The 16,097-nt window shown below is 33.4% G+C and overlaps 1 protein-coding gene across 6 annotated transcripts in view; it reads right to left on the bottom strand.

The window, feature by feature from the left end:
• Window positions 1-403: 403 nt before the first annotated feature.
• LOC149791361 (non-homologous end-joining factor 1-like) overlaps window positions 404-16,097 on the bottom strand; it is a 31,366-nt gene continuing 15,672 nt past the window's right edge. For all 6 annotated transcript variants that reach the window (XM_089969905.1, XM_089969907.1, XM_089969908.1 and 3 more), the window contains 3 exons: window positions 13,086-13,200; window positions 2,661-2,845; window positions 404-1,309 (listed from right to left, as the gene is read on the bottom strand). In XM_089969905.1, the coding sequence (XP_089826031.1) occupies window positions 1,208-1,309; window positions 2,661-2,845; window positions 13,086-13,200 (402 nt within the window). In that variant the 3' untranslated portion in view covers window positions 404-1,207. The remainder of the gene's footprint in view (window positions 1,310-2,660; window positions 2,846-13,085; window positions 13,201-16,097) is intronic.

Genomic DNA, 16,097 nt, shown 5'->3' with positions numbered 1-16,097 from the left:
ACTTCCAGTTAAGAACAATATTATTTCCATATCTCAGCTGCTTAAGTTAGTGTGCATTATGCTGTTAAATCCATATTTGGTCTTTATGTAGACAAGTCTGGTGTCACTGATTCATTGTTTGATTAAATGATAAATAAATAACTCATTCACAAACTTGCTGTCAGTGATTTGCTAAATCTGATCTTCCAGTCCCACCCAGCTTTTTTCATCCTGTTACACATGGTAAAACTGTCCTTGACTGCTCCTATAGTCTCATTATGGTTTCAATAGGAAACAGATAAAAACAGTGGGAAATTCTTTGCTTGCATATTTGAGAGAGAGAGAGAGAGAGAGAGAGAGAGAGAGAACATGTACTTGGGTGTAATAATTTCAGTCCATGGGCATACAGCAAATCCAATGAACATGAAGTTAAAATTTATTAGACATTACATTACAGTGTAAACAATTCATTTCGTAAATAAGTGGAATATCAATTTTATATTACTGTTTCCACATCAAGTTTCATTCTGGTACATGATTTACCTTGGGAACATGATTGAAGAACCTGAAATCTTTTGATTCTCTATCGTAATAAATATACAAATATGATACAGATTTAATTAGACAAAGACGACATTATACAGAGTGTTGGATCCCGGTTGAAATTAGAGAATGATGATAGTTCATCAAAACTGATGAAGCATCAACTGTAACTGAAGTCATTTTTATCTTTCAAATTGAAAATATCACTTTTGCATACCTGGAAATCTCTAGGAATTCACAAAATTATCACAGTTATTTTATTAAAAACAATTGGTTACTACCTGTGATCATCAACAGTGATCAATAAGAGTATGTGTTTGAAATAGTATACCTGTGATCTAAGAAATATACTGAGGTGTGATCCACTGAGAATGTTAAAAACGAAGGTGTAGAAATAATTTTTTCTAAAGAAAACTGACAATTTATAATCAAATATTAAAACTCTATAATGAATGCTTAGTCATTTGTCTTTTCAAATTAATTTTATATTATTATTATCAATCATCAGCACGTTAATTACAGCAATGTAAAATACACATACAGATGAAATCTTTCTGTAATGTAATTGATGACTTTAAGTTAAATCTCATTTCAGACAACTGAGTAAGTTTCAATAACAAAGATAACAAAAATTGTTCCGAGGTAAACTTGTAATGCATTAAAAGATATTCTGTATGACTTATAATCAGAATGCTATTTTCTTTTTCTTTTTCGCCTTTTCTTGTTTCTTCATCTCTTCACTCTCTAGCCGTCTCTGAAGGGCTTGTCTGCGCAACTGCTCTGAATCCTGAGAACAAACAAGTTTGTCAGTTTAGTCATAAACTTGTATTAAAAAGCAATCAGAATCATTTATATTTTGCTTACGTCCTTAACATCGTGTAAACTTATAATTCTGATTTAAATCTAACTTGTAACTTGTGATTATTACAACTAGGAAGTTACTTAGGAAATACTTTGTAAATTTTAGCAGTTTGTAACACCTGGGCAGTTTGTAGTCTCACCTGTTGCCGAGTTCCATCATGTTAATTTTTTTATCTCACTTGCTGCCACGTTTGTGATGCCTTGCCATTTTGTGATTGTCTAAAATGCTACAAGGTTTGTGTCACATGGTTGAGAGTTTTTCAAGCACTTTTCAAATTCTTTCTTGACCGCTCCGGTGGCCTGGTGGTTAGAGTATCCGCCCCCCCTGCGGGAGGTCGTAGGTTAAAGCCCCGGCTGAGTTATACCAAATACTTCTAAAAATGGTACTAACAGCTGCCTCTCTTGGCGCTCAGCATTAAGAGGTTAGTGTTAGGACTGGTCGGCCTGGTGTCAGGATAATGTGACTGGGTGGGATATCATGCTACATGTCTGCGGCATGATGCCCCAGTGCTAGACATCACTTTAAGCTGCCACAATGCAGACATGGTAGCGATATGACTGGAAAATTGTTAAAGCTACATTAATACTCTAAATCACACACAAATCCTTTTGTAGAAATGAACTCAAATTCAAGCACTTTTCAATGTGACCACCAAAAATTCAAACACATATAAAGATTGTGCAAACAGTGTGACACTTTGTCAGTTTGTGGTGTCACATGATGTACATTTTGTGATGCGATGTCAATTTGTGGTGTCCATTGATGTACATTTTGTGATACCATATCAGTTTGTGGTGTCACCTGATGAACATTTTGTGACACCTTGTCAGTATGTTGTCAAACTTGGTGATCTGTGTTGTAAAACTGATTACTTGGATCCACAGTGGTCTCACTTGCTACCCTGCTATGAATTGGAGATTAATTATAATGCCAGGCAAAAAATGGTAGCTCTGTACTGTATAACACATCACTATGAACCAATGGGGTTTCATAGTTGGCTGTTTTGATAAATTTATATAAAATAAGTTACGTATTGAGGGATACTTTGAAGATAAGAATAATCAAAGCATTTAGAGAAATGGCATCCACATTACTGATGTTCAACTGTAGCACCAAAGTCAATTAAAATCATCACCTAAATATAACTGGATCATTTAATTTTACTGTAGAGGAGAATAACCTGATATTTTCTGAACTCATTAGGTTATGATCTCCTACAGTGTAAAACAGAGGGGAAAAAAAACACAAATGACAAGTAACAAATCACTACCTTTACCTTGACTGGAGAACTTTCTGGAGTATTTGAAGTTGTAGATTTGGTACTTTTGGACGGACTTGTGTTTGGTGATTTGGACCCAGTAATGGAGGGAGGCAGTCGGCTCGTGCCCCAAGATGGGGTTGAAGACTCTTTTTTGGTTCCTTCTAGACTGCCATCTTGTGAAAGGCTGTCAATCTCTTCATCTGAAAGAAAGATTAAAATTACTGGGAAAAAAGTCTGAAATCATTTAAAAACTTCTGATAGAAGTATCATGACAAATTAATCGTAACTGACGAAAACTTCAATTTCTCCTTGGCAGGATGCTTTCAGTCAAATAAACTATGTAGTTTCTGACAAATTATTTTCTGTGTTGGCTATACCTAGTATATATGATTGAGAAAACAGATTTTCTAACTGTGTGACTTAGAGTGCCCAATTTCCATCAAATATATGCATAACAGGTGTTTTGCTTTTATTAAAGTGTCAAGACTGAACACTTAATTGAAGTCAGTAAACTTTTTGCTCCAAATTCCTTGATTATTTATTTCTTGAATGTACCCACAAGGTCTTAAACATTTCAATTATATAAAAAGTTTATTGGTCTAACAATAATATTGTTTATTGGTCTAACAATGAAATTGTTTATTGGTCTAACAATGAAATTGTTTACATTTTATACCACACAGCTTGATTTAGTATGGAAACAATTTAAACACTAAAATAATAATAAATCTGATTTTTGTAACATTTCCAAAATATGAATCTGCATGTTCAGGTTCAAAATAAGCTGAAATAAGGCTGCAGAAGGAGAAAGAATACTTAAAAGTGAGAAGTTAAAATTAGTACAAAAATTAGTATAATCAGTTGTATGCATATGTATTTACATAAATGCACATGCTCAGAGCCTGTATTAATTTGATCCAGACACATTATACCACAATGACCACTGATGATGAACCAAGCTCTTATATCCTTGGATTAGAATTTTATCAAGAAAAGATGAGAAGATCAGCTCCAAAAGATTTTCCTGTTGTTGCAAATTTTAAATAAATAGAGCATATTGTATTTATTCTTGGATTTCTTAACTTGCATCTTAAAAGCTAGCAAATTAAGCTTTAAAAAAAAAAGACAAATTTTAATTTAATGAACAATCCTCAAATCCAAAGCATAATCATTTTTAAATCTTGTATTGTTCTTCAACAATGATGACAAGGCATACATAAAACCAAAAAAATCTACATGATGTACATCAAACCAACAAATCTAAAAAATGTACATCAAACCAACAAATCTACATGATGTACATAACACCAACATATCTACATGAAGTATATCAAACCAACATATCTACATAATGTGTATCAAACCAACAAATATACATGATGTATGTCAAACCAACAAATCTACACGATGAACATCAAACCAACAAATCTATATGATGTACATCAAACCAACAAATCTACATGATGTACATCAAACAAACAAATCTACATGATGTACATCAAACCAACAAATCTACATGATGTATATAAAACCAACAAATCTAAAAAATGTACATCAAACCAACAAATCTACATGATGTACATAACACCAACATATCTACATGATGTATATCAAACCAACATATCTACATGATGTAAACCAAACCAACAAATCTACATGATGTACGTCAAACCAACAAATCTACATGATGTAAACCAAACCAACAAATCTACATGTATGTCAAACCAACAAATCTAGATGATGTACATCAAACCAACAAATCTACATGATGTACATCAAACCAACAAATCTACATGATGTATATCAAACAAACAAATCTACATGATGTATATCAAACCAACAAATCTACACGATGTACATCAAACCAACAAATCTACATGATGTATATCAAACCAACAAATCTACACGATGAACATCAAACCAACAAATCTACATGATGTATCAAACCAACAAATCTACATGATGTACATCAAACCAACAAATCTACATGATGTATCAAACCAACAAATCTACACGATGAACATCAAACCAACAAATCTACATGATGTACATCAAACCAACAAATCTACATGATGTATGTCAAACCAACAAATCTACACGATGAACATCAAACCAACAAATCTACATGATGTACATCAAACCAACAAATATACACGATGTACATCATACCAATAAATCTACAGGATGTACATCAAATCAACAAAACTACATGATGTACATCAAACCAACATATCTACATGATGTATATCAAACCAACAAATCTACATGATGTATGTCAAACCAACAAATCTACATGATGTACATCAAACCAACAAATCTATATGATGTACATCAAACCAACAAATATACACGATGTACATCAAACCAACAAATCTACATGATGTACATCAAACCAACAAAACTACATGATGTACATCAAACCAACAAATCTACACGATGTACCAATAAATCTACAGGATGTACATCAAATCAACAAATCAATATGATGTACATCAAACCAACAGATCTATATGATGTACATAACACCAACATATCTATATGATGTATATCAAACCAACATATCTACATGATGTATGTCAAACCAAAAATCTACATGATGTATATCAAACTAACAAATCTACATGATGTATGTCAAACCAACAAATCTACATGATGTATATCAAACTAACAAATCTACATGATGTATGTCAAACCAACAAATCTACATGATGTATATCAAACTAACAAATCTACATGATGTATGTCAAACCAACAAATCTACATGATGTACATCAAACCAACAAATCTACATGATGTATATCAAACCAACAAATCTACATGATGTACATCAAACCAACAAATCTACATGATGTACATCAAACAAACAAATCTACATGATGTATATCAAACAAACAAATCTACATGATGTATATCAAACCAACAAATCTACATGATGTATATCAAACCAACAAATCTACATGATGTATATCAAACCAACAAATCTACATGATGTACATCAAACCAACAAATCTACATGATGTATATCAAACCAACGTATCTACATGATGTATATCAAACCAACAAATCTACATGATGTATATCAAACCAACAAATCTACATGATGTACATCAAACCAACAAATCTACATGATGTACATCAAACCAACATATCTACATGATGTACATCAAACCAACAAATCTACATGATGTATATCAAACCAACATATCAACATGATGTATATAAAACCAACAAATCTACATGATGTATATCAAACCAACAAATCTACATGATGTGTATCAAACCAACAAAACTACACGATGTACATCAAACCAACAAATCTACATGATGTACATCAAACCAACAAATCTACATGATGTACATCAAACCAACAAATCTATACCATGTACATCAAAACAACAAATCCACATGATGTATATAAAAGCAACAAATCTAAAAAAGAAATGTGCTACTTAACTCAGCACTCTTTCAGTATGCCATCGAATCTGACTGAATCTTTCTGTATGCAGTATTTGACAAGCCTGCTGTCTTCTAACAATTATTGTTTCATTTATAGACCATGTAAATACATGTATATTCAAAATGTTAGAAAACATTGCAAGCCAGGTCATAAATTTCATGTCAGAAAACGTTACGTCCAAGTTTTAAATGCCTGTCAGAAATCCCCAAAATGCAAGCACGCTACTTTTTAGAAAGGTGCTCATTCTTCAAAATACCATCAACCCTATGAAAGAAATGTGTGACTCACCCCAACACCCTTTCAGTCTGCCACTGAATTAGAATCTTTTCATATGCAATATCTGACAAGCTCGCTGTCTTCTAACAATTTAGGTGTTGTATTTACATGATGTAAATGCATGAGTATTTAAAATGATAGAAAGCATTACAACCCAAGTTCAAAATTTCCTATCAGAAAGCATTATAAGCCAAGTTCTAAATGCCTCTCAGAGAGCATTGAAACCAAAGTTCTAAATGCTTGTCAGAAAGCATTACAACCCATGTTCTAAATGCCTGTCAACACATGTTGTAAATGCTTGTCAGAAAGCATTACAAGTCGTATTCTAAATGCCTCTCAGAAAGCATTACAACTCAAGTTCTAAATGCCTCCCAGAAAGCTTTACACCCCATGTTAAAAATGCCTGTCAGAAAGTGTTACAACCCAAGTCCTAAATGCCTGTCAGAAAGCTTTACAACCCAAGTTCTAAATGCCACTCAGAAAGCACTACAACCCATTTTATAAATGCCTGTCAGGAAGCACTACAATCCATTTTATAAATGCTTGTCAGAAAGCATTACAACCCATTTTATTAATGCCTCTTAGAAAGCACTACAACCCATATTATAAATGCCTGTCAGAAAGCACTGTTCTGAAGTCCAATCATCAATAATTGTGATTAACATAGCATGTAAGAATATAAATTGGCCAATTAAAAGCAACATGAATTAAAAGCCCAAAATAAAACAAATATATGTTTTTGGCATAAAGTAACTGAGTACTTTTTGGAAATGAGACTTATTTGTGAAATAATCATGCATATACAAAGAATATCAAAGGAAATCTGTTTCTGTGGTTTGTTGTTAAGCATTTAATTTTTATATTTATATGCTGGAGAAACTAAGCAGCCAATAATTAATCAACTACTCTTTTGACTCTGGGATTTTAAAACAAACAATAAACACTGCCAAAAGAAAGAAAGAAGTTGATTTGCATCAGTTGCTGAAATACACTGTGCTGGTATATATTGGTATTTCAGGATCACACATATATATATATATATATATATATATATATATATATATATATATATATATATATATATATATAACACATAACAAAGAGGACATACTGGTTTAAGTATTTTTAAACCAAAGAACTGACATCTGGAAACAAAATTTTGATGTTCTTGTCAAAATAAAGGACAAGCAACATTCCACTCATACAAGTAATCTATAATAAATAAAGGAAGAATTAAAAACAATGACAACTAACAAGCAGTCTGATTGAAAGTAGTTCTGTAATATTGTCATGGATGAGAATGGAATATAAATAGATGCAAGGCCTATGTCAGTCTGTAATGTGCAGACTGGAAACATAACCAGTATTTCAAAACACATAAAAGGGCACCACCTACCACTGACATGCCTTATAAAGGTGAAATGATCATCAAGTTGATATGTATATTAATAATGTATCATACTGTTGGCTGTGTATCATGAATCATATTGATACATGGCACAGGCGTATTGCTTCACCACTATTTGTAAACCATGACATACTCACAATATTCATTTTCTGAAAATCACACTGCAAAGAAGTGATGAAAGGAACAAAGAAGGCATATTTACCTTACAATTCGCAATGCCATTTTGTGAATTCAGACAGAAATTAAGACATGCATTTATCATATGACTAACCTGGCATATCAGATACTCTGCTTACTGGGAATTATTAAATGTTTTAATATGAGAAAATAACAAGGACAAATATCATCATTACTGACACATGGAATAAACATCATTACATAATTTTCAATCAAGATAAGTGTTTGTGTTTTTCTGATTTTTAATGCAGCTTTAAAACAAATTCCATTATTATCGCGATGACGTCTGCAGTGTGACAGTTTAAAGTGATTTTATTATTACAAAGCTGCCAACCTTCCAGGCTCGCAATTAGTGAAAATAGGGATACAAATTAGTGAATTTGGACATGAATATGTGAAAAAATACCAAGACAATAACTCCATCCACTCTGACCGTCAATAATACACTATATCAAGATCGCAATATAAAACTAAAACACTACATATATGCAGAAATATATCTGCATTTCTATTTATTATGGTATTCATAAACTTCACTTGTTTTTGTGGTTATTTACCAAGACATGATACTGTGGCAGACTTGAGCTTCCTCAATTGCTTGATCGTAAATTTGCTTTCAAAACAGTTCAGGCTTCTTGCCTGCTGGTTGATCTTGGTGCCCAAGTTTTCTGTGGCATTTTTCGATATTGCTTTAACCAGTGCAGCACTTTTGGTTCTTCCACAGGAAAATTTGGAAGCGATCTTTGAGTCCGGGAACATTTGTCAGAACAAATGTTTAGCATGGTCTCCAGCTGATAAAGGTAGATTGTGTTCAACAAGAAAACTCACAAATAATGCTTCAGCGTTGGTAGATTGCAGGTCTTCTATAGATGGCATAAAATATTCCAGACCTGAAATCTGCGAATTCTTAATTTTCCCAACCTCTACGTGTTTTTTGCGACCAATGTGCTTCCTCACATCGTCTTTGCCACCATGCCCAATACTAAAATTTGTGCCACACTGTGTGCAAAAAGCATGATGTATATCAATGTTTGATGGCTGAATACACAGCCCATTTTTGGTATATTCCAAATTAAACTTCACTTTTTGAGCAATACATTTCTTTTTCCTTGGTGCTGAAGCCATTTTCAAGATCTTAGATGTGATGCAGAACAGTAATTCAAATCAGTGTTGGTGACGCATGCATGGAACAAAATTCAGGTTAGACCCCAGCTTCTCTCAAATGCATTTGTAAAACTACTCTTATACATATAAATTAAAATAGGATAAAATGCTTGCTACTGGGCCAACTATACCAATTGGTTGTAGTTCTAATAATATCATGACCAGCAGTACCGGACCATTTCGGCAACTGGCAATATCATGACTAGAGCTTAAGGGTAAATCAGTTAATTTATTAAAGATTTAAAATAATTGAGAATTGGAGAATTTGTGAATTTTTTGCTAGTGGCGTGAATCTGTGAATGTTGGCAGCTATTCATTAATATCGCTATGACGTCTGCAGTGTGACAGTTTAAAGTGATATCTAGCACTGGGGCATCATGCCACAATATGTAGCATCATGTATAACCCAGTCACGTTATCCTGACACCAGGCCCACCAGTCTTAACATTAACCTCTTAATGCTGGGTGCCTTGTGAGGCAGCTGTTGGTACCATTTTTATCAGTCTTTGGTAAGACTCAGTCGGGTTTCGAACCTGCAACCTCCCTCATCTGAGGTGGATGCTCTAACCACTTAGGTCAAATGGACCATTACTCAATCAAGATGGACTTAAATGATAATGTGCCATATATACCTCACTATATTTTTATATGCATGTATTATGATCATTGTTTTTGTTGTATACGTTATTCAGAGTCCAAAATGAAACTAATTTAACTCATCTCTGTATCCCTTTGAGAAAAGTTACTAAGTTTTTTCCTTTTGCAAATTCACTATGCCAAAAAAGGTTGAAAACTTTTCAAAATCTCAAAACATTGAACTATCTACACTCTGTTTAACAATCCAGGTGCAACTTGAAATGTGCTCTTCATGGCAGTAATTAAACTTTGCTACTGATTAAAAAACAAATGTTTTAGTAGATATCTCAAAATCTGATGTGGAGTGGGGCAGTCAAGCAGGAAATCAGTATAGATGTGCAATATTTATTATACTGAATGATTGTATTGTATTTTGAAATGTGAAATACTCAGTTTTGTCACTGAGGAACTCACAATGAATCAGCTTTCTTGTGAAATTTAAAAAACATATTTGACATCCAATGAAGATTTTAAAACTAATGAAACATGTTTGTCAAGAGGGAAAATCCGAAATTTACCACACAAAAGCATGCACTATCAATTTGTGGAGATGAATAGAATTTTCCATGCCATGTGACCAATGATTTTTCCTTTATTCAAAAATGGCAGAATGTGTGAGGACTTCATCTGAATATATTTTGTGTTGAATTGTATTACATTTAGCAAATAAATATTGTTTAAATATTACTTATTCCTGAGAGATTGGTAATTCTTGGTCATATCTTTTTGCTGAAATAATGCATATGAACTTAAAAAGCGAACACACATATTAAGTAACTTATTTTTAGCATATAACCTTGTTCTAAAGTTTTAAGTTTTCCTTCCACTTCATTTCTGGTGAAACCTTGATAACAATAAACTGGACTGGTTGAAGGAATGACATATCCCTTTGTACATTATTTAAAAAAATTCAAATGTATTAATCCAAATTTCAAATGACTTCAAAATCAAAATGCAAAGCAAATGTTTACAAATGATAGACATCTTATTACATACAAAAGATGAGTGAACTGTGCAGGTGCTTGTGATTCAGCCAACGATTTCCTTCATATGAACTTCTGGATTTATTCTGTCTATTGTATAAATGATACTTATGGGTACAATGACTGAATTTTGGTAGCATTGGGTGTCTTAATTAGATGTGTCATGAAAGGCATCATAAGGTATCATTATGCATTATTGTTGGTGTCAAAAGGAATCATTATGCATTAAAGGCGTTGGTGTCAAAAGGTGTCATTATGCAGTAAAAAGGCTGGTGTCAAAAGGTGTCATTATGCATTACAGGGGTTGGTGTCAAAAGGTGTCATTATGCACTAAAGGGGCTGTGTCAAAAGCCATCATTATGAAATAATGGGGCTGGGGTCAAAAGGCATCATTATGCAATAAAGAAGCTGGTATCAAAAGGCATAATTATGCAGTAAAGGGGCTGGTGTCAAAAATGTCATTATGCATTAAGGGACTGGTGTCACAAGGTGTCATTATGCAGTAAAGGGGCTGGTGTGAAAAGGTGTCATTATGCAGTAAAAGGATTACTTTCACAAGGTGTCAGTATGCAGTAAAGGGGCTGGTGTCAAAAGATGTCATTATGCAGCAAAGAGTCAAGAGCTATTGGCCCAAAGAAGTCACTTGCCCAAGAGATTGCCAATGGAATCTGATGAGATTTTAATGTTTGTAGATAAAACCTCTTCATATATCCTAACCCCACAAGGGTTATTAGTAACTATTATTATTACAAGTAACCAAAAAGTGTAATTTGGGCATATAAAATGTAATCTATATATTACATACCCAAATTACAGCAATATGAAAATGATACATTTGTTATTACTACTAACCTGGTTCTGAAGCTGGTCAAAATTCTTGTCACAAAGGACAAAATCCATAAGGATTATAACTAGAATACAAACACAAAATACACTGAAAAATTATTTATTTCCATCACTCATTTTAACTAGTCCATGTGTGTAACTTTCACTGAATGATCCTGAACTGGAATTCTGCCATTAGCATGAACATGTGCTGTATTCCATTAATCTTATATTCTTCTTTTAAAGTTTGTAAACTAGTGTTCATATGTCCTATTTTGTGATAAGTTTCTAATGTTTGAAAAGATCCATCTGCTCTAAAAGTTTCCATTATATAACATCTGCAAATCACACTATAAAGTATTTCACTAAACATCTGGCATCATTTTATTTAAAAGTAAAGACTGGTCTGATAACTAATTAGCTTATCAATATAATGAATATATGAAGCAAATTTGATATCTGAATAAACCCATCTGTTTTCTTGGAAATGGGTCACATACAGTAGCTATAAATAGCAAATAAAGAGAGTAATCTGCTATTCTTACATGGCACTCTTTCTTTTAAGAATACTCTCAAATTCATATGAGTGGCTTTAAAGAGATGATAATAAAAATGACAAAAACAACTTTTTATTACTTATATATTTTTTAATTAACCAAAAATTGCAATCCATATACAACTGAGCAAAATACGCAATTTAGTGAACAAAGCATAATGGCTGGCATGTATGCCTCTTTGGGAAACTATTATTTACATGGGTAAGTGATTATTTCACAGCTACTTATCAATGGCCTGCCACTGAGTCTATTTTTAAACATTATTATTGATCAAGTTTCAAAATAAGTGTGAACTTGATTTGATTATTGGATAACGTAACAATAGAGCAATTACTATAACTAAATGGTTGCAGAAAGTGTAGCTTCCCTTTAGGGATTTAGAATCTGACCTCTGTGTAAGGTGGGTCATGATAATATTACTCATGCATGCACTCATATTACCCAACCTGTAAAATCTGAACGACTCAAAACTAAGAAGATGAGAGCTGGAAAAAGCATTTGTCTACCTGCCCAGCACCAGTTAAGCATTTTGCTTTGCGAAATAAAGTTATACCATCAATTTATAGTTTAAAAATTAATAAAAGTTTTCAATTTTCTTTAATGGCCTACAACTTTTATTTTCTGGAATGTTCAGATTATACATTGCTTTTGCAAATCCCATGAGCTGATAAACTCCATATGTAAAGATAACAAGTTAAAGGTATTTTTTTGTGGATATCCAAAGGGGCTAAAAATGTAAATTAGTCTCAAAATTTCAAATTTGTTACGCATAATTTCCAATTTTAGCAATATTGGGTTTTGTTGCGAATATTTTCCTAATTGTTTTTTTTAATCGTGAAAATGATGGTCCTGGAACCAATTCCAAATTTATGAAGAAACAAAAAATGATTTCAGAATATTTTCTGATCTGCAGAAATCGATGTTTGAATAGGGGTTCTTGTCTTTAGTTCAACTGACCTTTTTTTGGTGATCTCTCAACCCAGGCCTTCTTGGTCATGATTTGTCTATACAAATCTTGACCATCTGAATCGAAAGCAGTTGTTCTATAATTTTTAATTTCCTGCTCAAAATCCTGAAAGCAAACAAAAGAAGAGATAAAACCTTTGTAGTAGCTGTTAATTTGCATATTTTAAGCCCAAATTATAATTTACACCAGTTACAAGTTCTCGCAAAGGACAATAAGGACTACTCACCAATAGAAATGTGATATTGACAATGTTGTAGTCTTTTATCGCGGAGGCAACCAAAGAATCTGACCCAATACAAGGTCTGCACTGGCTGCTACAAAGAACTATTCAACACAAAGCATACCTGCTTTTATTTCTGTTAAGCATTTTGGATTGTCATTGAGGAGAACAATAATAAAAACTTCAATGTGTATTTCTCTCTGCTATGATCCAAAATTATTCCACACAATGAAGAATTAGTACTATTGTGCACCTGGTATTGACACTAGCAATGGAAATGTCTGAGCAAGGAGATTTACTGGAATAAATTTCCAGTAATCCAAGATAATACTGTTTCTTCTTTTAACAGCTAAATATTGAACTCTGATATTCTTCAGAAACTGTAACCTATTAAATCTCGGGACAAAACTATTTTCTTGCATATCTGACAAGATACATGTAATACAAGACAAACTTCTTTGTCATGGACGATGACGGCCTTGAATCTAATATCAGACAGAAAATCAATCAACTTGTTTCTGACAATATCAAGATATACCCATGAAGTAAATCTGCTTAAATTTATAACTAAAATTATTTTGAAAAATAAACATAAATATTTAAATGATATAATTCAAGGCATTCTTCTAAAATATCCACAAACTGGGTTTGAAAAAAAATGGATTCCAATCTGTATTATTACACATAGTTAAAGTCCATGCCAGAGTGCAGACTACAGCCGTTTGGGCTTAATGCCATGTTTCATTGCAAGATAGGATAGAAATGGTAGCCAGTATAATTGGTAGAGGAAGAACTCATGAAAACTCTGGTAAGAACTATCAACCAAAAGGGAATCTACTGGCATCTTTTTCACATACCCACACTGGCTGAACCCAAGACTCCAACCTGTGGGGCAGATGTGATGTCAGCGATCAGTATAAGCAAGTACTTCATACCACACAGGCACCAGGGACAAAATGCAGACTATTAACTTGTTCACTAGAATGCAGCTAAACACAAAATCTAAATTCCCTTGTATATGTACAAGTTTCAGTTTTCAAAAGCTCAATGAAGTCCAAAATAACATCTTCATTCAAAGCCAGCTACATACTGCTCTGGTAGTTTTTAGTACAAATCCCATGTCGAGAAGACCATCCATTCTGGAGCAACTATATGCCTGCGTGTGTGATTTGGATTTTCAATGTAGCTTTAACAGTTTTTCAATCATAGCATTCTTGTGAAAACCCCTTGCTAATATGACTTTCTGTTTAGAAGGAGTAGCAATACCAACATTTCAAGATAGCTGCTGTCAGACTGAAACCATTTTCACATCGGATCAACTATATATAAAATGTCTTTTAGAGGAAACCACATGATGATGTGCCATCCATTATTTCAGGGGTGAAATGACTCCTTGATGTATCGATGCATCAATATGTGTGCTGTAGTTATTTAAAAGTTATTTTAATCTTCAGCAGTCATCAACAATTATTATTGTTTGCCTTGTTATTCTTTAAACTGAGAACTGATCTAAGACAGGTGTTGCAGGAAAAGACACTTATTTTTAATAGTGAAAATGAAAAAGACTCGACAACACTCACTTGACTTCTACAAATTAACACAAAGTGACATGGTTTGTAAAATTGTCCCCTCAAATCCATGCTAATTATATTATCCAAACATGCATAAATTTGTATTTAAGTACTTTGTTCATCATTCATTAACCACATTTATGCAAAGTTTGTTTGCTGATTATTTATCTTGTCTACATTGGTCAAATTTGAAAGCTACACTACTGTTGTCATGCTGTGAAATATGTTTCACTAAATTCATTTCATAGCATTCTCATCGGTATCATTGTTTGTTCTCGTTCAGGGTAAAACAGTAACCACCAATCAGAACTTAATGTAACTGTACACCTTTAAATTGCTTTTATATGATATCAGTCATGCCAGGACATGTATCGCAGTAACTGTCACAACATCTATTTTTCAGGAAGGCAACTATATCCACATCTGGGTTCTTCAGGTTGATATGAAAGGTTAAACTAAACTTGATTGACACATTGTGCCCAGTAAAAAGCATTGTCTTAGTTTGAGCCTTGGATTAGTTTTACAAATGCGTGATTAAAATATGGGCTAGAAAATATGAATGGCTGATTCTCAGCATGGTTGCTGTTGTTGTTGTAGGGTTTAATGGCATTTTTCAGCACAAGATAGACAATACATGGTGACCAGTATAAATGGTGGAGGAAGAACCAGGAAAAACCCCGTAAAGAACCACAGACACACAAGTATATACTGGCAAGCTTTCTCAACTACCCACATTGGCCGAGCCCGAGACGTGAACCCATGCAGATAGAGGTGAGACGGCAGTGTTACATAATGGTGGGTGCTTTAGACCACTCAGCCACTCATGGCCCCTCCCAGCATGGTATATCTTCAGGCGACGATTTCAGTCAGCAAATAGAAGCTGATGATAGTTAAACAACAGTTTTTAAAATTAAGTGTATCAGAGTACTGGAGCTGGGAAAGTGTTAATGGAGGTGCCATTGGGTTATTTTGAGCCCAAATAGGGTGTCAAATACGTGTCCGACGTACATGCTGGATGGAATAAATAGATGGCATGCTGGTCAACCATCCTTTCAGCAAATTAAGCAAAGGCTGAATATCAAGCCAAATTAAAATACAGACAAGTAGCATGCAATTTTCATTTCTGTTCTCTTTAGTCCTGCACGATCATGTGCTTCAAAACTATATATCCCTATCCAGATGAAGATAAACTGAATAAATAAGAATTTAAA

The sequence above is a fragment of the Sinohyriopsis cumingii genome, chromosome 9 (assembly GCF_028554795.1).
Source record: "Sinohyriopsis cumingii isolate HCF-2022 chromosome 9, ASM2855479v2, whole genome shotgun sequence".
NCBI lineage: Eukaryota > Metazoa > Mollusca > Bivalvia > Unionida > Unionidae > Sinohyriopsis > Sinohyriopsis cumingii.
This window is presented reverse-complemented; position numbering and strand designations above follow the sequence as displayed.